General features: G+C 40.1%; 1 protein-coding gene and 1 long non-coding RNA gene across 4 annotated transcripts in view; one reads left to right on the plus strand and one right to left on the minus strand.

The window, feature by feature from the left end:
* The window catches only part of LOC118391660 (uncharacterized), a 39572-nt gene extending 16415 nt beyond the window's left edge, over positions 1 to 23157 (minus strand). The window contains exons 1-3 of the long non-coding RNA XR_008060732.1: positions 22731 to 23157; positions 22523 to 22574; positions 21061 to 21153 (exon numbers count right to left, since the gene is read on the minus strand). This is a non-coding gene — a long non-coding RNA (uncharacterized LOC118391660). The remainder of the gene's footprint in view (positions 1 to 21060; positions 21154 to 22522; positions 22575 to 22730) is intronic.
* LOC118390989 (cytotoxic and regulatory T-cell molecule-like) lies at positions 2484 to 12471 on the plus strand. Of its 3 annotated transcripts, none has more exons than XM_035781884.2 (10): positions 2484 to 2547; positions 5128 to 5265; positions 5605 to 5760; positions 5941 to 6060; positions 7863 to 8018; positions 8573 to 8764; positions 10891 to 10965; positions 11102 to 11254; positions 11563 to 11664; positions 11842 to 12471. In XM_035781884.2, exons 1-10 carry the CDS (start codon positions 2502 to 2504, stop codon positions 12003 to 12005), a joined length of 1302 nt encoding a protein of 433 aa, XP_035637777.1. In that variant the 5' UTR covers positions 2484 to 2501; the 3' UTR covers positions 12006 to 12471. The 3 variants fall into 3 exon arrangements, with proteins under 3 accessions (XP_035637777.1, XP_035637778.1, XP_035637779.1); XM_035781885.2 differs by having other exon boundaries at positions 11578 to 11664; XM_035781886.2 differs by having other exon boundaries at positions 5659 to 5760.
* Positions 23158 to 23889: the final 732 nt, after the last annotated feature.

Here is a 23889-nt window from a genome sequence, read left to right on the forward strand (position 1 = left end):
AAAACTTCTTGGTGATTGAGTAGCTTGGATGAATAAGGTGCCCAGAGTAAACTGCCTGCTACTCTGTCCCAGATTTTAATATATGCATAAAATCTGTCGTTCTGCCCCTGAACAGGCAGTTAAACCGCTGTTCCTAGGCCGTCATTGAAAATAAGAATTTGTTCTTAACTGACTTGCCTGGTTAAATAAAGGTAAAATAAAAAATAAAAAAATTAGTAGTATTGGATAGAAAACACTCTGAAGTTTCTAAAACTGTTTGAATGATGTCTGTGAGTATAACAGAACTCATATGGCAGGCGGGAACCTGAGAGAAATCCAACCCGGAAGTGGGAAATCTGAGGTTTGTAGTTTTTCAACTCTTTGCCATTCCAATATACAGTGTAAATGGGGACATATTGCACTTCCTACGGCTTCCACTAGATGCCAACAGTCTTTAGAACTTTGTTTGAGGCTTCTACTGTGAAGTGGGGGCGAATGAGAGCTGATTGAGCCAGGTGTCTGGCAGGGTGCCACAGGCTCTGAGGCACGGTCACGAGAGAGTTAGCTCTCGTTCCATTGCTTTTCTACAGACATTATCGAACAAATCAAACATTTATCGTGGAACTGGGATTTGTGGGAGTGCATTCTGATGAAGATCATCAAAGGTAAGTGAATATTTATAATGCTATTTCTGACTAATGTTGACTACACAATATGACGGATATTGATATTTTTGGCTGCTTTGTTGTCTGAACGCTGTACTCTCATTATTGCATGGTTTGCTTTTTCCGTAAAGTTTTTTTTAAATCTGGCACAGCGGTTGCATTAAGGAGAAGTATATCTCTAATTCCATGTATAACACTTGTATTTATCAACATTCATGATTAGTATTTCTGTGAATTGATGTGGCTCTCTGCACAATCACTGCATGTTTTAGAACTACTGAACGTAACGGGCCAATGTAAAATTAGATTTCTTTTATATAAATATGCATTTTATCGAACAAAACATACATGTATTGTGTAACATGAAGTCCTGAGTGTCATCCGATGAAGATCATCAAAAGTTAGTGATTCATTTTATCTCTATTTGTGCTTTTTGTGACTCCTCTCTTTGGCTGGAAAAATGGCTGTGTTTTTCTGTGAGTTGGTGGTGACCTAACATAATCGTTTGTGGTGCTTTCGCTGTAAAACATTTTTCGAAATCACACACTGTGGCTGGATTAATGAGAATTGTATCTTTAAAAGTGTGAAATACTTGTTTGCTTGAGGAATTTTAATCATGAGATTTTTGTTGTTTTGAATTTGGTGCCCTGCACTTTCACTGGCTGTTGGCGAGGTGGGACGCTACCGTCCCACATATCCCAGAGAGATTAATCAGGTCAACACCTGTAAGGCTGCGGACCCGAAGGTATTCCATGGAGCGTTCTCAGAGCATGCGCAGAACAGCTGGCAGTAATTTGGACATAAAGTAATTTGGACATCACTGTAATTTTCAACCTCTCCTTGGCCCAGTCGGTAATCCCCACATATTACGATAACTAACATCAATTCTGTTCCCAAGAACTCTAAGCATTCATGCCACAATGACTAACGCCCTGTAGCACTTACATCTGTAATCATGAAGTGCTTTGAGAGGCTGGTTATAGCACACAAGTCCATCATCGCAGACACCCCTAGACCTACTTTTCATACTGCCCCAACAGATCCATAAACAACGCAATCTCAATTGCACTCCATACTGCCCTCACCCACCAAGATAAGAGGAATACCTACATGAGAATGTTGTTTATTGACTACAGCTCAGCTTTCAACACCATTGTCCCCTCCAAGCTCATCACCAAGCTTAGGACCCCAGGATTGAACACCTCCCTCTGTAACTGGATCCTGGACTTCCTGACGGACTGGCCCCAGGTGGTCAAGCCAGGCCATGCAGTCGTGAGTGAACAGGGAGTACAGGAGAGGACTGAGCACACAATCCTGAGGGGCCCCCGTGTTGAGGATCAGCGTGGCAGATGTGTTGTTACCCACCCTTACCCCCTGGGGGCGGCCCGTCAGGAAGTCCAGGGCATAGCGGGATTTCTTATGAGCTTCCGGGTTAGAGTCCCGCTCCTTGAAAGAGGCAGCTCTACACTTTAGCTCAGTGTAGAATAATTTGTTCTTAACTGCTTGCCTAATTAAATAAAGGTTAAATAAAAGTAAATACAAAATAAAATAATAAACGGTTCCACCAGGCTACAACATTGGTGCATGGTGATGTCTTTCAAGAGAGATATTGAAAAGGAAATAGACATTCCAAAAATGTGTTCATCCAATCAACATTGTATTATTTTTCTTCCCATGATATCAACAACCTATATGACCCGGGATGCCCTCGAAACTAAATGTATTCAGTGTTGCGTGGAAACCCCATGAATTGTGTCACGGAAGGCCCCTTACTGTAGCTAGTGTAGTGTATGTAGCATATAAAGACACGAGAGGAAGTGGCTCTGAGAGTCCACATCTGAATCTGACAGAGTCAAGATGGCACTAATGCTGCAGCTTTGCTTCCTAGTCTTGTTTGTAAGGGGTGAGTAGAATACTTCTCTGAAAGTAATTGTTTCTGAGACAATGAAGTACAAAGTACCCAGGCAGGGTACATGTATACAATACAGCTTGACAGAGTTATATGCCTGATCTGTTTTGATCACAACTTTGAAATGACATTCAATGTTTTTGTTGTAAGATATCACAAATCAAGGTTTGCTGTATTCATATTTGTATATATGTTTTACATTTAATACGTTTCCTTACTAATTCTTTACATCTGTGTGTGAGATCAATTAGAATGGAACTGCTTTTTTCTTGACGGATGCTGTGGTGCATTTACAGTGGGGTCCGAAATGATTGACACCCTTGCTATACTGAGCTATATCGTATGCTCAATGGGTTAAGTCCGGAGACTGAGATGGCCACTGTAAAATGTTGATTTTGTGGCCAATGAACCATTTCTTTGTGTTTTTTGATGAGTGCTTGGGGGTTATTGTCTTGCTGGAAGATCCACTTTCGGGCCAAGTTTCCTCTTCCTGGCAAAGGCAACCAGGTTTTTGGCTAAAATGTCCTGTTACTGGGTAAAGTTCATAAGAATAGCCCTTTGCCGTGGTATATTGACCATATACCACACACCCTGAGGTCTTATGGCTAAAATAACCATCTTGTAAACAGACTGAAAGTTATGACAACACAAAAATAATAGACATGATCAAATGCTCTGAGGATTGTATCACAGTGAAAATGTGTACTTATTGCTTTGTTGTGGTCTTGTTTAAATATGTTTGGCGGCTGTCATTGAAATTATTGTCTTAGAATGACTAGACAAATGCTATCAATTTGAAAACCATCCTATATGATTAAAAAGTCACCAAATGGTGACTTTTTAATCATATAGGATGGTTTTCAAATTGATAGCAATTGTCTAGTCATTCAGTTTATTCAGAATTGTCAAAAAGGAAGACTCGGCATACTGCAATACATGCTCTAAGAGTGTTTATTATCACAACGTTTCAACCATTAGGTGGTCATCAGCTCTCATTGGGATTCAAATACCTAATTAAATAATTAACCTTGAATTCAATCATTGCAGACAAGTCTAAAAATCATTATGGTTAATTATAAAATACACTAATTCCATGGACCCCCATAGACCACCCACATGGAATTTATTTTGTTCAGTCGGTGCTATATACAGCATGACCCTATCATAAGGTGATATTCTGCTAGCCCACACAATGTATGAAAACAGTTAACCTTTAAAACATTACAAGCCCACCAACAACATCAGTGTAAATTTGCCCCCACAGTTAATGTTTCCAAATAAAGTAGGCCTATCACTAGTCATCATACCAGTAGCATAGGAAAAAGGAACACATGACACTCACACAGACAGTGTGAAGAAAACCACAAACCCCTTGCTTTCTCTTTTACACCCCCCATGTTTTCGGTGACTGTCCACACTATATTTGATTTCCTGTCAGTTGCAGTACAGAAGGTTGACTGCATAATCTGTAGCTGTACGTGCAGCGGAAATGCACCCCCCTCAAGTTGTTGTTTGTCACACCTCCCATTACCTCAAGCCTGACAATGGTAGCTCGACCTCCTTCAGTTTCCCCTGTAGCCCCCAATGGTAGAGTCTGAAGACCAGGGGAAGACCGAGAAGTAGGACAGTGCTGTGAGTGAGAGCTATGAGAAATGAAGGGTCTGACTCAGGTCTTAACCAGTTCATTTACACTGCCCACTTATTCATCTGTCTTCGACCCTAAATCTCCTCTTTATGATTGCTTTTCAATACAGTCCATCCATGATCATATTATGTTCATGGCATACTGTGCATGTGTAAGAAAGAGGAAAGGGCTGTTGAAAGGTACGGTGAACTTGAAATCATGTGTGGTGGTTAATTTTAGTATTATCAAATGAGGAGAGACAAACTTATCACACAAGTCAGAGTTATACTTAAACTAAATCTTTATTCACGTATTTATAAGGAAAGCATGTCACACCACACCCACAAGTGAATGATGTGAGTGCTCTACAATAACGATGGCTGGTCGACGAATCACTCTTAGATGATTCATTGAGAGCCCCGACACAAAGAATACAACACCTTTTTATAGCAAAGATACACCCCCTTAGTCTACATGACAAACAAAAGAAGTGTGGAATGGGTCACAAGGTTGGGATTCCTATGAAAGATACTAATAATTCACAGACAGCATTTGCTGTTAAAACTGTTCTCATTGTGTAGAAACCAGGGCCTGGCTCCCAAAACAAGGTTCCTCTCATAATTATCCATACTGGAGTCATCTCTATCTACCCTGGTACCTCCCAGCACACAAACACCATCTCATGCTATGGAATTGTTTGCTTTGTTAGGTTTATCACCTAACGCATTGTACATCTTCTGTCAGCATTAAGCCCCCAGAGGCCCAATCTCAGTTCACACAGACACAATAGAGTTCTAAGAACCCCCTATTCTGTTGCATAAAACAACCATTTGATGGAATAACAGTATTTATAACATAATCTTGTAATTTTGCTCTCACACATGTTGGAACCTTCCATCATGTCAATCAAAGTATGTCCTATACTAAATCCTTGGAATTTACCATTGCAGGATCCATTGCAGTGCAACATTTGACTGTGATGGAGGGTGAGACACTAACCATGAAGTGTCGCATTAGAAATGCCGAAGGGAGCCACATGGAATGGAAGAATCCTGATGGGCATGTTATGTTTTTTAATAACCAGAAGGGTGAGGATCTTATAATACCACCTATAGATATTTATTAAGATGTATTTTATATACTAAAACAAAGCAGTATCTTAATTTGAAAGTAGACTGGATGCCCAGTAAATTAGACATACTGGAGCTGATTTTATTCATGTCGAAAGCTGATTAAAATTACAATTAAATTGTATTTGTCACAACGGGTATAGACTTTACCATGAAATGCTGTCTAGAATGATAATAGTTGTACATGATACAAGTAAATATGTTGGTTCCTACTCATATTGTAACATCTTTGTTCAGATCTTAAGTAGTTGAGTTATATTGTGACATGCCTCCTCTCTCCCCCATCTTCACTAACAGCCCTGAAGGACAAGCGATACAAGATAATAAACTTGTCTGACTCCGTTTTTTCAGTCAGTGTGTCTGATGTCACCTTCAAAGATGGAGGCCTCTACACATGTTTACATTACATTCACAAAGTGCCTGTAGTGAAGTGGGTTAATGTGACAGTTTTGGGTAAGTGTAACATATTGTAATAGCACTGTTTTATAGGGATTAAGAAAGCACACAGCCTTCCCCTTAATTTAGTAGAATATTCATATTGGCACAGGAGGTAGAGTGCTTGGCTTGTTCCCACTTCCAAAAAATTAAGATGAAACCAAAAATCATAACATCACTCTTTTTGTCATTATCAAGGTAAGCCAAAATTGGAGATAACAGAACACAATGGAAAGACTGCCATAAAATGTTCTGCAGTGGGAAATGGCCATCCTCCCAAAATCTCATGGCTGTTGGAGAGTGGGTTAGAAATATATGGTAAGTGTCCTTCATTCTAGATTTATTTCATAGGTTTTATGACGCCAAAATTAATGTGAAAAGGTGTTGAATGCATGTGCTCCAGGAGACGGCAAACTTAAAGTTCAGGGCCAGCTCTCTCTTGACTCCTTGCTCGGCCAGCCCAAGTGATTTATGTAAACAAAAACGGTGCATGACCAACAAATAATTGTATACACAAAAAAAAAAAAAAAAAACATGGCATGCCGAAAACATAAAGACTCAAACCAAACCAAAGGTTCACATGGGAACTAAACTCCAGCAGCCTCATGGCTCTGCCAGCTGCCACACCTTCTTCTTTGGTGGAGTTTAACGACAGTTGGCATCCAATATGTTGCATTACCGACTAGAGGTCGACCGATTATGAGTAACAGCTGGTCAACCTGCCACGCAGTCTGAAGTCAAATCACGCAGCCCCAAGTACTTCTCTGCATCTGCCACCACAACATCTATTTTCTGTGACTTACGTTTCATCTCTGCGGTACAGTTGATAACCATTGCTATGAACTCTAAGAAGCCAACCTTACTGAAACATAGAGCACTCATTGGCCTATCCCTTGTCTTTATCATCACCATGTCTTACAACACCTTCTACCCCTTCCATTTTTCCTCCAGAACTCAAAACTGGCATCTGGCTCACTGTTTGATCTTGACACAAATCTTCCTCGACATACCCTCCCCCTTGTTATTGCTAGCTTCAACAAATAGAAACCCATCCTCTGCCTCCCTCAGTCTTTTCAACCTCCTCTCTTTCCCACCAAATCCTCCTCCCTTAACCAATTACCGACTTCTTCTGAAAATATTAAACTTTTCCAATCCGAAACCTCTTTTTAGCTTACTTGAGAGACCTGCTAAACCCTGCACTCCCTCCACTTTCAACTCGAACTATCGCCAGTTCATAAAAAATCTATGCAGCTATCAGATTGTTTAGAATCGATTACTGTGCACACCTGTGCACAACCAACACTTAAGACTTCCTATCAGAGCACACCCCCTGACCCAGTTGCTACTGCCACCTGGGGATGGAGTGTGGAAGGGGTAGCGTAGTGTCTAATTGTGCTCCTAAGAACTAAACTACCTAACCTATTCCATAACAATTAGGAAAAGTGAAGAGTCAAACTGAATTGTGTAGTCCCATATTAGTATTGTGGCGATCCTAGCTATATGAGTCACGTTTCCCTGCATTGGTGTCAGAAGTGCAATGACGGCTGTGAGGCTATCGTAACACACGGCCGGACGTATGAAGGGTTAGCGGTAGGTTGAAACACAAAGATGTGCCTTTCCGTTCAGAGGGGGCAGAGTAGCAATCCTTACTATATGGGCACATTACAATTTCCCACCAAGTGGATTAACCATATTGGCACGATGTGTAGGGTGTTTGCCTCTCATGCCACTAACCTGGGTTTGCTTCCCTGCCCTGTCATTCACTACTGTATTTGACAAATAATAACAGCCATTGTCGTGGCTTGCGGGAATTATAAATATAAAACAAGTGAAAAATAGAATAGGAAAAGACTTGGAGTAGGAGACTGAGAATTGTGTGATGAGATATCCAAAATGTAAAAAATGAAATGCCTTAATATGGTTTAGACTTCCCCTGTGAAACCAAATCCCACACACATTCCCCTTTATCTCTTCCAAAATAAAGAGAAGTGAAATGTCTGTATTTTCCCTGTAAAGTGCAGGTCAGCTATTATAAGGATGATGGTTGTTGATGTTCTTTTACATATTCAATTTTTACACTTTCAGTCAAAAGTTAATTGAACCTCTCTGCTGTTATTTAGCTCAGCCTCAGTATCTGTTGGACAAAAACACATATTCCTCCCTGGATATCTTGCATGTTCAGTCCTACAACAGGAGAGTCACATTGAAATGCATTGTTCGCCATCCAGCCTTACACAATTCATCCCTGATGAATTTTGTGAAAATTGGACAGAATCGTAAGTACTACATTTTTTTTGTTCCCACTTTTGACCTTTTATTTGATTAGTTGTCGAGATGGCATCCACACGATGGGAGGTTGAATTTATAAGGGTACAATCAATGACAATACATAAAGCTCAGATTACCTCCTTGAGAGTAAGGTGGAAATATCCAACAAAGAATAAAAAGCAAGTCTACCTTATTTTTAAATGTAGTTCTGCTTGCAATGGTCTATTTGAGGAACATTGAAAGGAAAGTGTTTACTTTTGTGGTTTCAGTGCACAGTCACACTGTTGGTACTTTCCTCACTTTAAAATATGCCATGAGAACACCACACTAGGGTATCTTGACAACACAAACATCATGTGATTTACTCTCTCTCTGTAGGGAGGAATACACTGGCGTCCCAAAGTCACATTTCTACAAAAATATTCAGATAGATCGTATTATTCACTTCAAGTTATTTGAACTGCACTTCATAATAGCGACCAAAAGTCTTAGCAAGATGCAATTGTCATTTGTGAACATGGTTTGAATTGTACAACAACTGAAATTCCCTTTTGTCTTATAGCCACTGAGGAATCACACTCCACTACGAGAGCCTCTCATTGGCTCAGTACAGGTCTAACAGAGGTAACAACAACAGTCTCCCGTTGGCATAGTACACAGGTGTCAACAGAAACACCAACAGCTACAGCCTTAAATTGGCCCAATACAGAAGGATCACCAGCATCAACCCCTGACTTACAACTCAGCACTCACAGTAAGTAAAAAATATTAATATTCATTATTAAAAACAAACTAGACTTACTGATCGTTTTGACATGACAAGACAGACAATGCATATACGGAAGAACAGAACAGCTATGGTGCCTTGAGGTTGAATCTACACATGTTTTGTGAATACTGGTTAGGTGCAAAACCACAGCAGTCTGTTTCCTGAAACGGGAGTCAATAGCCATATTAACAATATACGGTCCATTTGGAAAGTATTCAGACTTCTTCCATATTTTGTTATGTTATATCCTTATTCTAAAATTGATTAAATCGCTTTTTTCCCCATATCAATGTACACACAATACCCCATAATGACAAAGCAAAAATAGGTTATAAGAAATTGTTGCTAATTTATACAAAATTAACTGATATTATATTTACATGCAGTACCAGTCAAAAGTTTGGACATACCTTCTTATTCCAGGGTTTTTCTTTATTTTTACTATTTGAAGATGAAGACATCAAAACTCTGAAATAACACATATAGTAGTAACAATGTAGTTACTACACATGTAGTAACAAAAAAAGTGTTTAACAAATCAAAATATATTTTATATCTTAGATTCTTCAAAGTAGCCACCCTTTGCCTTGATGACAGCTTTGCACACTCTTAGCATTCTATCAACCAGCTTCATGAGGGGCAGCATTGGCAAGGAAAACCCAGTTACCTCTGCTGCAGAGGATAAGTTCATTAGAGTTACCAGCCTCAGATTGCAGCCCAAATAAATGCTTCAAAGTTCAAGTAACAGACACATCTGAACATCAACTGTTCAGAGGAGACTTCGTGAATCAGGCTTTCATGGTCAAATTGCTGCAAAGAAACCACTACTAAAGGACACCAATATGAAGGAGAGACTTGCTTGAGCCAAGAAACAAGAGCAATTGACATTAGACGGAGGAAATCTGTCCTTTGGCCTGATGAAGGTTCTCCCATCTCCACAGAGGAACTCTAGAGCTCTGTCAAGAGTGACCATCGGGTTCTTGGTGGTTCCAAACTTCTTCCATTTAAGAATGGTGGAGGCCACTGTGTTCTTGGGGACCTTCAATTCTGCAAAAATTGTTTGGTACACCTCCCCAGATCTGTGCCTCGACAAAATCCTGTCTCAGAGCTCTACGGACAATTCCTTCGACCTCATGGCTTGGTTTTTGCTCTGACGTGCGCTGTCAACTGTGGGACCTTCAACTGTGGGACCTTATATAGGCAGGTGTGTGCCTTTCCAAATAATGTCCAATCAATTGAATTTACCACAGGTAGACTCCAATCAAGTTGAAGAAACATCTCAAGGATGATCAATGGAAAAAGGATACACCTGAGCTCAATTTCAAGTCTCATAGCAAAGGGTCTTATGTATATTACCTTTTACTTATGTAAATAAGGTTATTCTGTTTTGACAGGTTTTATACATTTGCAATAATGTATAAAAACCTTTTTTCACTTTGTCATTATGGGGTATTGTGTTCAGATAGATGAGGGGAAATATTTAAATACATTTTAGAACAAAACTTTAATGTAACAAAATGTGGAAAAGGTCAAGGGGTCTGAATACTTTCCGAATTAACTGTAGGTCCTCAATAGTGAATCTCAGTAAAAGTTTCAGGCAGAACTTCGGCTTGTGCTTTTATTTGTAGTTAATTTAAGGTTGTTGTTATACATATTGACTTGAATTAGAACATTGTCATCTGTGGTACAATCAGTGAGTGAAAATGAAATACACTGTAATGGGGCGGCATGTAAAATGTACAATAAATATATTTCCTCATTCAGGTCAGCCAGTTTTCGAAGCTACAGGGTACACACTTGCTAATGACAGCAGCGGCAGCAGCAACACTGCTGCTAAGAACAGGACAAATCATAGCTAGCATTGTATAGGAATTCATTTAAGTATCCTCGACAGCTAGGCTTAATAGTTACTCAGTAGGCTGCTTCTCCACCTAGTGGTGACTCTATCACTACAGATGGGCATCATACCAGCATCCAATAGTATTTTATTAGTTCCAATTCAATTCAATTGAATCACACATTTTATCCACAAATACACTCCATATCCTCCCGAATAAAGTGACTGTACGGTCTAGATCAGCTGCCATTCAATCCCCTGCAATTCCCTGTAGATTGGTTGTCAGTGTCCCAGACAACAGAGAACACACCTCATAATGGCACAGGACACAACTCCAGCAATGCTAACGGTAAGACAGTTTTACTATTTTTCTAAGTGCATACAGATCCGGTTAAGTGAGTCATGTTCAGGTGCTGTATAAGCCAGACATGGATGTAATGCTACAGTAGAAGAGGCTAAAGTTGCACTGATGGTCACATTCACAGGAAGCTTCTTCAATGATACGGAGACGCAGAAAGGAACTGGAGGAAGTGCGCTGTTGCTCATCTTCCTTGTAACAGGCCTCATCCTTGGTCTGCTCGTGGTTGTTTCGCTCTTCGTGATCAAGCTGAGGAGGGCTCACATACTCTGGAAGAAAGGTAACTAGAGACCAGGACACCTCACTGTTTAGGATCTCCTCATGATGTTTGGTCATCTTTACCTATCATCTTTGGTTTATGGCAGGTGTGCATAACTCCAGTCCTCAACTGGAATTTTGCTCCTGTTGGTTGTCCTTTCTCCCTGGCACTTGGATCAGTTGATATTAACCAAACACATAGACCTGCTGCCCTCAAGGACTTGAGTTGTGCGCCCCTGATTTATGGTTTATATGTATGCCTGCCACTAAATCTTAAACTTTTAATTATTCTTAATCTTAAACTAAGTAATTATTCTGAAATTATCATAGTTTTGATCATTACAGAAAATGACGACTCGGATCAATCTGTGGAAAGCAACAGATCAAAATCAAGCAATGAAGAGAAACAATCTCGAGGAAGAAGGGGCAATGGTAATAATTTGCATCGTACAATGTGTGATTTCTTGGACATGCCATATAAAATAAAGACTGCAGCCAATGAAACAACACAATGACAAAAAAGACCAATTATAAGGCCTATGTCTAATATGTGCTCAAATGGTAGGACATTGTATATGTTCCACATGGTAAAAATGCCTGTTTTTCTAGGACTGTTTAACATCAGATTCACAAAGTATGTCGTTGAGGAACCCATGGCAACAGAGACGATGACAACAACAAACATCAAAACAGAAGAGGAGCCTGAAATTCAAGTCATCCCACAGAAAAATGGAGCAACCCATAGCCCTCAGATCAAGGAGAGGGAACTGTAACATTTTACAGTGTTATCATATAGAGAATTCACATTGAATTCTAAGTCATCATAAGCACAAAGATGTTACACCATTTTTTGGGAAGGAATGTTGTTTTAAAACATGTACTTTGATATGGTGGATTATTATGTATGATTTCATTGTTTTATCAAAGTGTATTTTTATACTGAAAAACAATGAAGAATATACAACATAAGGATATGGATTTTTCTCTGGAAATATTGTATAAATGTATTGTATTTACACACTATCTTATCACAAACTGTCTTTGTTTTAGTATTTCTCTATTGGGCCACATTGCTTTGAATAACAAATACCATGAACTGTCTCCTGCCAGTTGAATGCTCGGCTAGAACAAAACATGCACCCTCCTGGGGGTCCCCTAAAAATGAGTTCAAGAGAAATACTGTTGTAAGCTACCGAGGGAAACCGTTTTGTACTTCACAAATAAATTGACTGGAAAATGGTGCGCTACACTGTGGTGGTATGTGTAACAAATAGTCAACTTGTTGGAACAATAGTCACAGAATGACAACACAAGCTGTTTCAACTGTTTGCAACTGATCCATTTCATGCAAAATCAAAGATTGTTGTATTTATTGTATCGACCCCACAATAGCATATGCATTGGTTGAAGCTCAATGTTAAATTCAAATCTCCCTACTAAGTCAATTTGACACCAATGTCGATGAAAATGTGCAAATCAACTTGATCAGAGGTACACAACACTCCCCTTTCTCTTGTCATGAGCTATCCAGCCGTTACCGAGAACCAAATACCAGAATTTTAACAGGGTCGTTAGCATTAGGAAGAAAATACAATTTCTTGCCCCGACCTAGCTCAATATCTAGGCGTTGGATAAAAACAAGACTACAGCGTCCATAAAGTGACCATTAGAATTGCTTTCTTTCGAGCTGAATAAGTTTGTAGGGGCAACAGTTTTGATTACATTTATAATTTATAGCTCTCACGTGCTCATTCTGTCCATTGAGAACCAATTATGTGCTACCTATTTGTAGCATTTTTGACAATGTTGACATATTTTCAGCTGAATCTTAAGAGTTTTAAAACAAGAGCCACAGCACTAGTAGCTAGCGAACACCAGTCAGATGAGGCAAGTTACAAGCAAAGGAAGCTAACTATATTTTGCTATGGAAAGTTTAGTAACACTTCATTTTAAGGGGTCATTAGTTACAGTAATTATATATGGAATTATAAAATTAATTATAAAACATGTCATATAGCAAATATGTATTGCATTATAGCAACCAATAGACACAATCATATAGCCAGGGCTAAACAATTAATAAGATTGTCATAATTTGTCTACCACAAATGATTGCCACGAAAGAAAAAAGGTGTTGTAGGTCAAAAACATCTGCAAATGAGAGAAAGTAAGATTTAGTCCAATATTGGGCTTAGACAGCTAACTGTAGCTGGTTAGCTAGCAAATGCTAGCTGGCATTATTGTTGGGCTACCATCTAGGCTAGCGAGCTAGCTAGTTACTGTCTATAGAATATACTTTCTATGCAATCTGTTTAGCTACTAAGTTTGGTGGCAAATATGCTCTGGTTGCTACTCGCTAGCTAACGTTAGCTGGGCTCGATGGTCTTATCTTCCCTGAACCTTGTTCTCGGGGTATCTGTTACCCAAGTGTAATTACGTAAGAAGCACCCAGTATGTTAACGTGAGCTAGCTAGCTACGTGTGTCAATACACTGAATAACGTAGTTCCTTTTCAATGTAGCTAAACACTTGCTAACTTAGTGTTAGCAAGTACTATTAATGCTAGCTGGATAACACAACAACGAGCTACAGATTCCCACAAGGTCTCAGGATGGGAAATGCTTACAAGAAAGAAACATATGAACAAAGTCAGAGTTGTCAATTTCCCTTGTTACTTTTTAAAAGGGGAAGAAATACATAATCCCATTTTACTAAATTAGCCATCTAGGCTAGTCCTACTATAGGCTACAGATTAGTCACCACTAGAATAGTTATTTTTGTGTTATTGCGTAGGCCTATATCTTTGTTTAATAAAATTAATTAATCTTAACAATAGAAATCTTTATTATTTTGCAAGAAATGTACTGTATTTGTACATGTTGCATCTTTTGTTTGTAGGTATACTATTTTTGCTTGGTAATGGGTAATTATATAGAAATTGCTCATAGGTAACTATAAAGTTATACACTTCACTTTAAATAGCTAAATCCTGTGTAACAACTAGTGACAACTTTATGCAGATATTACAGATATATACTCTGGTGTATTAGTGCGTTTATTTTCTCACTTGAATGGTACTTTCAGAAGCTGACAATATCTCCCACATTCTTCCACAAATCACAGCTAGCTAAGTAAAGTTCATAGTCAACACCAAACTTTGGGAAACTGCTACACTGCTAATGTATAATACATGCATTGGGCATAGTTTATCTAACGTTACTCCATAAACTACTCAACCTGGCCTGCTTAGCAATGTAGCTACCTAACGTTGCATCCCATTGATTCCTGTATAATAATAATACATATGATTTGTCACATTTGCCAAATACAACTGGTGAAGACTTTACTGTGAAATGCTAAAATAGTAACACAAGGAATCAAATGAAATACACAAGAATTGAGCTATATACTGGGAGTACCTTTACCAGATCAATGTGCAGAGAGAGGTATGAGGTATTTGAGGTGGATATGTACATGAAGAAGGAGTAAAGTGGCTCGGCATCAGCATAGATAATAATAATAACAATAATCAAATAAAGAACAGAATAGCAGCAGCAAATTATGAGTGTGAAAGTGTGTGTGTAATGTGTATGTACAGTGTGTGTTTTGTCGATATGCTCGTGTGAGTTATGTGTGTGCGTATGTAGTGTTTTTGTGTGGGAGTGTCAATGTAGAGTGTGTGAGTGAGTGTGCATTGGGTCAGTGAAAGATATTTTTTATGTACATATTTTTATTCATTCCTTTACACTTGTGTATAAGGTAGTTGTGAAATTGTTAGGTTATATTACTGGTTAGATATTACTGCATGGTCGGAACTATAAGCACAAACATTTCGCTACACTCGCATTAACATCTGCTAACCATGTGTATGTGACAAATAAAATTGTATTTAGATTTGATTTAGATAGAATCAGTGCAGATCGTTTGGGTACCATAAATTGACTATTTAGCAATTTTATGGCTTGGGGGTATTAGCTGTCTCGGAGCCTGTTGGTCCAAGAGCCTATGCTCCGGTACAGTTTGCCAGATGGCAGCAGAGTGAACAATATTTTAGGGCCTTGCTCTGACACCACCTGATATAGAGATATTGGTTGGCAGAGAGCTCGGCACCAGTGATGTACTGGGCTGTCCACACCACCCTCTCTATCGCTTTGCGGTCAAGGGCAGTGCATTTGCCATACCAAGCGGTGATGCAGCCAGTCAAGATGGTCTCGATGGTGCAGCTGTATAACGTTTTGAGGATCCAAGCGCCCATGCCAAATATTTTCAGCCTCCTGGGAGGGTAGAGGCGCTGCCATGACCTCTTCACGACTGTGCGGGTGTGTGTGGACCATGCTAAGTCCTTAGTGATGTGGACGTCAAGGAACTTGAAGCCCTCGACCCGCTCCACAACAGCCCCGTTGATGTGGATGGGGGACGTGCTCTCCCCTCTTTCTTCTATAGTCCACGATCAGCTCCTTGGTCCTCCCTGTAGGCTGACTCATCGCCATCGGTGGTTAGGCCTACCACCGTTATGACGTCAACAAACTTGATGATGGTGTTGAAGTTGTGCATGGCTGCCTATCCCACCCGGTGTCCTTCGCTAAAGCCTGCCGAACACCTGCCATCGCCATAGTTATCAGAACTGCGTGAAAACAGTGTGCTCCAGAGCACTTAGGACCTCAGATGAAGCATGGTCGTGGCAGCATTATGAAAACCTGCTCCAGAGCACTTAGGACCTCAGATGAAGCATGGTCGTGGCAGCATTATGAAAACCTGCTCCAGAGCACTTAGGACCTCAGATGAAGCATGGTCGTGGCAGCATTATGAAAACCTGCTCCAGAGCACTTAGGACCTCAGATGAAGCATGGTCGTGGCAGCATTATGAAAACCTGCTCCAGAGCACTTAGGACCTCAGATGAAGCATGGTCGTGGCAGCATTATGAAAACCTGCTCCAGAGCACTTAGGACCTCAGATGAAGCATGGTCGTGGCAGCATTATGAAAACCTGCTCCAGAGCACTTAGGACCTCAGATGAAGCATGGTCGTGGCAGCATTATGAAAACCTGCTCCAGAGCACTTAGGACCTCAGATGAAGCATGGTCGTGGCAGCATTATGCTGTGGGGATGTTTTTCAGTGGAGGGGACTGGGAGACTAGTCAGGACTGAGGCAAACATAAATGGCGCAAAGTACAGAGATCCTTGATGAAAACCTGCTCCAGAGCACTTAGGACCTCAGACTGGGCTAAGGTTCACCTTCCAACGGGACAACGACCTTAATTAAGAACACAGCCAAGACAACACAGGAGTGGCTTCGTGACAAGTCTCTGAATGTCATTGAGTGGCCCAGCCAGAGCCCAGACTTGAACCTGATCGAACATCTCTGTACAGACCTGAAAATAGCTGCGCAACAATGCTCCCCATCCAACCTGGCAGAACTTGAGAGGATCTACAGGGAAGAATGGGAGAAACTCTCCAAATACAGGTGTGCCAAGCTTATAGCATAATTCCCAAGAAGACTGATGCTGTAATCACTGCCAAAGGTGCCTTTACAAAGTAAAGGGTCTGAATACTTACTTAACCTCTCTGCGCACGGAACCCGCTAGCGGGCTGAAATTCCACAACATACGGTGATCGCTACATAAATAGTCATATTAAACATTCATGAAAATACATGTGTCTCACATGTATCGAAAGCCTAGAATCTTTCTAATCCAACTGCGTTGTCAGATTTAAAAAATGATTTACTGAGAAAGAATACGATGCAATTATCTGAGCATAGAGCCCCATAAAACATTCTTTTTTTTAAACCAGCACAAGGGTAACATAATCACAAACTGCCGTAAAATAAATTGTTTACCTTTGACGATCTTCGTCTGTTTGCAATTCCAATGCTCATTGTTACACAATGAATGATCTTTTGTTTTATAAAATCCGTTTTTATAGCCTAACACGAAACATTTTGTGAACCGCTTGTGGAGTGAATTCCGTCTCATTCCATTTTCGACGATACATTCCAGGTAAATCACACACACAGAACGTGCCTTTTCCAGTCATGTTTGGTTTCACTGCAATCAACTGGTTTATTTGTAACACAATCAAACCTGATGGGCCATTTCGCAGGACGTATTGACTGTAAGAAACCGATTTGAAGACAACAAGTAATTACATCATTGTGCACCAATGATTTGCCCGCTGTTTCGTTGATTGACTGTCTTTTAACCCAATGACCAATGATCGTCTTGAAATCTAGCTGGGTAGATAGCCAATGAGCTGAGCTAAACGGCAATACGCCATGTTTATGTGTTGCAAGACCAACCCATGTAGTAAGCTCCAGCGTAAAGAGAGTCATGCGCTATTGAATTTTCATACCGGAAGAAGCTACGCATATTACACACTGCATTGTTTGGTGAATGCGCAGATTCAGCTGTTTATATATCAATCATTATGGCGACTAAGTCAGGGAAAGCTGAATCTAAGTCTATATATACAGATGTACACACAACTTTAGAATAAATTGATTGGGAAGGTGAGACAGAGATTGTTGTAGGACGCTTCATTTAGCGATTGTGGAGGAATATTTTTTGAACGGGAGAGGACTGCTAAGTTCTTATCATGCTAATGCCCTTGTTTGAAATTAATAATATAAAATATTATTTGTGATTTTTTTATTTTATTTTAGAAGCAATATATAAACATTTAATGTCATGAAATGTGAGATGCGTGTGTCTGCCGCCCCACCCCAACCCACATGAAATAGCCTATTTGAGGCTGTTGAGGAGAGGGCAGGACCACATCAATGGCCAAAGTGAAATGGAGACAGTAGATACAGCTGGTCTGTTGTAATATAATAAAGACAGTAATATAATAAGGACAGTAGATCTAGCTGGTCTGTCATAATATAATAGAGACAGTAGATCTAGCTGAAATGTCATAATATAAAAGAGACAGTAGATCTAGCAGGTAATAATAAGATAATAATATATTCAACCTTCAACTCTCTATATATATCTGTTTATTATACCTGTTGATACAGGGCTCATATGTGAAACTATTCTAACTGAACATTTTCTTTCACAGTGACACTGACTCCGAATGGGAGTCTTATCTAGTGTACTGTGTGAATTTAAGTATGCTCTCTCTAATTCTCTCTTTCTCTCTCTCGGAGGACCTGAGCCCTAGGACCATGCATCAGGACTACCTGGCATGATGACTCCTTGCTGTCCCCAGTCCACCTGACCTTGCCGCTGTTCCAGTTTCAACTGTTCTGACTGTGGCTATGGAACCCTAAACTGTTCATTTTTACTCTTGAGGTGCTGTCCTGTTGCACCCTCTACAACCACTGTGATCTCCACCCGGCACAGCCAGAAGAGGACTGGCCACCCCTCATAGCCTGGTTCCTCTCTAGGCTTCTTCCTAGGTTTTTGCCTCTCTCGGGAGTTTTTCCTAGCCACCGTGCTTCTACACCTGCATTGCTTGCTGTTTGGGGTTTTAGGCTGGGGCTATATAAATTGATTTGATTTGATACAGGACTGAGGGTCATCCAAATATTGAAAGTGTGTAAATAGTTACCCATGTTATTTTTTAAATGTATATTCTTTTTTTCTTCATATTTTTTTATCAATATATATATATATATTTTTTCTACATTTTTTTTTACATTTTTTTTGGGGGGGGGGGTGTGTTAGAATACCATTCTGGCATTTTGTATATAGTTATTTGTTTCAAAATGTATACCTTCACCAATTTGGCCACTTGGGTACATTTGGGCTACTTGTGTGGGACACCTGGGTGACTTCATGATAAATGTCATGTAGCACACTCATTTTGGAAGTTATCATTCTGGAACTTTGCACAAGTACTGTTGCCCTCTTATATTTTTCACTGAAATTGTCCCCTTCATCCTATCTGAATGTTTGTTCTATCTTGTTAATTTTAAAGATGATGATAGGGGGGGACAAAATGGTGCCGTAGAGAGAACACAGTGTTTCAGCGAGCTCTCGTGGCAATTGTAAATTTATATTTTTACATTAATCTCCTAGCTTGAAAAAGTGGTAGAATTGGCTAAATAAATTACCATATAATAAGTCTTGACGGCTATTTCGCAAAAATCTCAGACAACATGCCCAACAGAACTACTAAGAAGTCGACCAAAACCACCACCCCTGGATGTGGATGTGCATGAGGAGCTAGCTAACGTTAGCGAGGCTAACACCATTGCGGATCCAGGCACAATGGACCTGGTGATTCAAAAGATGACAGGCAATAGCAGGCCATTCAGCTGAACTACAAAGGGTTGTAAAACGTGTTGTTGAGGCAGAAGGAAGAATTGCTGCAGTGGAAACTTCAACTACATCTATGGACGCTAAGATAAAAGCACTAGAGAAACAAGTGTGCGAAATGGCGGAGCACATTGACGACTTGGATAATCGAGGACGCAGATGCATTATTCGTGTTGTGGGACTCCCGGGAAATTCTGAAGGGACACACACGTTCAGTAAAATTCTTTGAGGAATGGATCCCTGGCTACCTACAAATGGACACTTCAAAGGCAATTATAGTCAATGAACTAATCACTGATCATAATCTTGATGTGATTGGCCTGACTGAAACATGGCTTAAGCCTGATGAATTTACTGTTTTAAATGAGGCCTCACCTCCTGGCTACACTAGTGACCATATCCCTCGTGCATCCCGCAAAGGCGGAGGTTTTGCTAACATTTACGATAGCAAATTTCAATTTACACAAAAAAAAATGACGTTTTCGTCTTTTGAGCTTCTAGTCATGAAATCTATGCAGCCTACTCAATCACTTTTTATAGCTACAGGCCTCCTGGGCCATATACAGCGTTTCTCACTGAGTTCCCTGAATTCCTATCGGACCTTGTAGTCATAGCAGATAATATTCTAATCTTTGGTGACTTTAATATTCACATGGAAAAGTCCACAGACCCACTCCAAAAGGCTTTCGAAGCCATCATCGACTGAGTGGGTTTTGTCCAACATGTCTCTGGACCCACTCACTGTCACAGTCATACGCTGGACCTAGTTTTGTCCCATGGAATAAATGTTGTGGATCTTAATGTTTTTCCTCATAATCCTGGACTATCGGACCACCATTTTATTACGTTTGCAATTGCAACAAATAATCTGCTCAGACCCCAACCAAGGACCATCAAAGGTCGTGCTATAAATTCACAGACAACACAAAGATTCCTTGATGCCCTTCCAGACTCCCTCTGCCTACCCAAGGACGCCAGAGTTACAGGAATAAGACTGATGACATCTATGCTAATACATATGTAGACTTTCCACTAGGTCCCTTTCATCACAGTATGGGTGATGTCAAATTAAATACATTTTTATTGGTCACATACACCTGTTTTGCAGATGTTATTGCGGATGTAGCGAAATGCTTGTGTTATTTTATGTAATGGTTTTCTGTAAGGTTTTGTAAACTAAACAATGCATATCTAACAGTATAGCTTCCATCCCTCTCCTCGCCCCAAACTGGGCTCGAACCAGGGATCCTCTGCACACATCAACCACAGTCACTCACGAAGCATCGTTACTCATCGCTCCACAAAAGCCGGGGCTCTTGCAGAGCAAGGGGACCCACCACTTCAAGGTCTCAGAGCGAGTGACGTCACAGATCGAAACGCTATTAGCGCGCACAACCGCTAACTAGCTAGCCATTTCACATCGGTCACACATACAATGTCTGATGACAGCCAAGCTGTTACATAGGCCACAATGTCACAGCGTATGTTTTGTATGCATTGTCTATGTCAAAACCGTACAGCATGTAAAATGTCTTCAAAGGCCTGATGTAATCTTTGTAATGACTCACCCCGTATGAGGCTGAGTTGTGCAGGGAGATGAGGCCTAATTTGTTTTCTGAGCATTGTCATCAGCCCCATGCTCCAAAGAAAGGCCAACATCCCTGGTGACAAATTAAACAGACAGTGCAATGGTTACCACTACAAGTACAGTGTCCCAATAACAAAATAATGACAAGACCGCAATCTGCTAGTGTAAGAGGTCCTTAATTGACAATAAAAGGTGATAGCCTATTCTATACCCATTTGAAGAGAACCCCCCCCCCCCCACGTCATTTGTGACCAAGTTTCATCTGATTTGTCTCAAATAACTCTGCTGCCAGGCAAATGGTGTTTACCTAGCCAGTAGCTAGATAGTTATTACACAAAGTCATACATACAAATCGATCACCAACGTACTTGAACTGTTAATGTAATGACATTATTTGGATCCATTTTCCAATCTCCACCCTATAAAGTCGATATAAACGAGAACAATCAGAAATCACGCGATATGAATCAGAGAGCGAGGCGCCGCCTGACCCGCTAGTTGGTCAGAAGGTTCAAATCAACGTTTCATATCGTAATTTCAGAGTAATCAAAAAGCATCAACCACGGATGTTATTACACCCCGTATACATTGGTGACGGTAATTACTTTATTGTGCTGTTATTAAAACTAGAAGACGATCTTCTGACAATCTTTCATTTCGTCAAAGGTACATAATCACATTATTTTTAAAATGTGATTTACAAAGCTAATGTAATGCATTTTTAAAAGCGTTTTTATCCCGGGATAGCCCGCTAATATGACCCATAATAGGAAAGAACATTTCTTGAGTGCAATTTGATCTGAATATACAATACATTTTAAAAGGATTTGCAATTTTGCATTAGCAGTCTTTTCGACTTACATTTCCCGGGAACCATAGCATGGTGATATTTCCTGATTTCGGTGCTAGGCTGCGTCTAATTTATTTGGTTGCCTATCTTGTCTCATGCCTTAAATCTACATATTTTTCCCGAAGTGTGCAACAGTACATTTTCTCGCATGGATTTAAACTCTCTATAGCCAATGTTTACACCATTTATATAACCAGGAACCAATATCCAAAGTGGGTACTTAGAAAGACTAATTTCATATGATATACCTACATTTTAAAATGCATATGAGGGTAGGGTTGCGGCAACTTTCTCACTGCAAAATAAGGGACAAAAGGTGGCGCGCCAGTGCACGGTGCCACGGCGGTGTGGGCGTGTTGTGTGAATGAATATACAGTGTATATTCATATTCTTATTCAATTGGAAAGGCAAAATATTTGTATATTCCGTTTAGTCTATAGCTTTACTAAAACGGTATCATTATGTAAACTTATGTGAATAAACCTAAAAAAAAAAGATCAAAGAAATCACCATTTGGACCTTTACAGCAATAATAAAAACATTAAAAACATTTGAAATGCAAATGAGGAAAAGAGGGGCATGAGTCACTCACTAAGTCTACTTATATTTTGCTGCTCTTGACTGATTCAAGCAGTCCTTTGTCCCTTTGAATAAACAGAGAGAAGTCATTACACGACAAGTCACAGTTCACAGATATTTGAAGTTCATTTTTGATCAGATGAGGACTGAGGACAAATGAGACAATCATGAACATGTTGGTCAAATTGGCTTTCCCTAGGTTTTGGAAAACTGTCACCTACTTCTCACTGATGGATTTTGTGGTATCCTGTCTGGCTTTCTGTATTTCCTCCAGGCTAGCACAAAACTCTTCATTAGAGTTGGTCCATACTGACTGTCATTTTGAGGGCAACCACCACCTGCTCCAGGTCAGTGAAGGAGAGCTCCTCATAGAGGCCGATCGGTTTCATTTTCTGGTCTCCGTTTTTTTCTTCATACTCAAAAATACTCTTCCGTGCCACAGGACCAGTGATGCCAATTTAGCAATTTTGTTGCTAGATTTAGCAACTGTTTTTCAAACAGCACCAAGCAACAAATTTAGCTACTTTTAAAAATGTATTTGGAACTTTTAGCAACTTTTGAAAAGTGACTCAAACGCTAAAATGCACGCATTTTCCCTCTAAATAACACAAAAACGATTTACTCAGTCACAACACACGTGCCTGGCTGCAATAGTGCAACGTGAGTGGTGACGTCAGCAGCAGGCGCTCAGCTCGTGCAGAGGCAGTAGCAGGCCAGCAGCAATTTCAGCAAAATGCAAATCATTGTTGGCTGACTGCAGCAGCAGTAGTACGGGTTCGACAAGCCAAACCCATTGAATATAGTTGGTCACGAATGTTTTATCTTACAACATCAATCAACATGTCCCAATCAAAATTGTACAGCCAGAAGTACAGAAAAGAGTGGGAGTCTGTACCTGAACAAATGTGAAATCATATGTTTTGTCGAGATGGCCAGTCAATTTGAGTAATGTTATTGTGTATTCTACTTAATGACGCAGTTTTGCGTTATCACGCAAGACGTCACAGCGTAATTTAGCAACAATTCAACCTGACTCTAGCAACTTACCCTGAAAATGTGTTGGCAACGCTGCACAGGACAGGTCTCCCCAAGGGACCTGAAGTATGAAGTAAGAGTTGGCCAGCTTTGCAGGAGACGATCGACAGCTGGATAAGGAGAGAGTCATCGTGTGCAATTATGTTGCAGAATTTCACGCAACTCAATATCAACAAAGGCAAACAATGCACGCAGTTCCTCTCTTTGGGAAGCAGATACTGATAAGTGGCTGTAGATTTTTGAATTAATTGTCTCAGTATCCACTGACAGCATATCGCGGGCGTGCTTGCAGACATTATGGGCTATGTGAGCTGGGAAATTAGCTTTCAGAATGCGATTGTTGGC

The sequence above is a fragment of the Oncorhynchus keta genome, chromosome 12, assembly GCF_023373465.1.
Source record: "Oncorhynchus keta strain PuntledgeMale-10-30-2019 chromosome 12, Oket_V2, whole genome shotgun sequence".
Taxonomy (NCBI): Eukaryota; Metazoa; Chordata; class Actinopteri; order Salmoniformes; family Salmonidae; genus Oncorhynchus; species Oncorhynchus keta.

Excerpts from the sequence above, each read along its gene's own strand:
- LOC118390989 (XM_035781884.2), top strand. The coding sequence starts at position 2,502 with ATGGCACTAATGCTGCAGCTTTGCTTCCTAGTCTTGTTTGTAAGGG. Across the intron at positions 6,061-7,862 it reads GAGTGGGTTAGAAATATATG|CTCAGCCTCAGTATCTGTTG; the intron begins GTAAGTGTCCTT and ends GCTGTTATTTAG. Across the intron at positions 11,665-11,841 it reads TCGAGGAAGAAGGGGCAATG|GACTGTTTAACATCAGATTC; the intron begins GTAATAATTTGC and ends CTGTTTTTCTAG.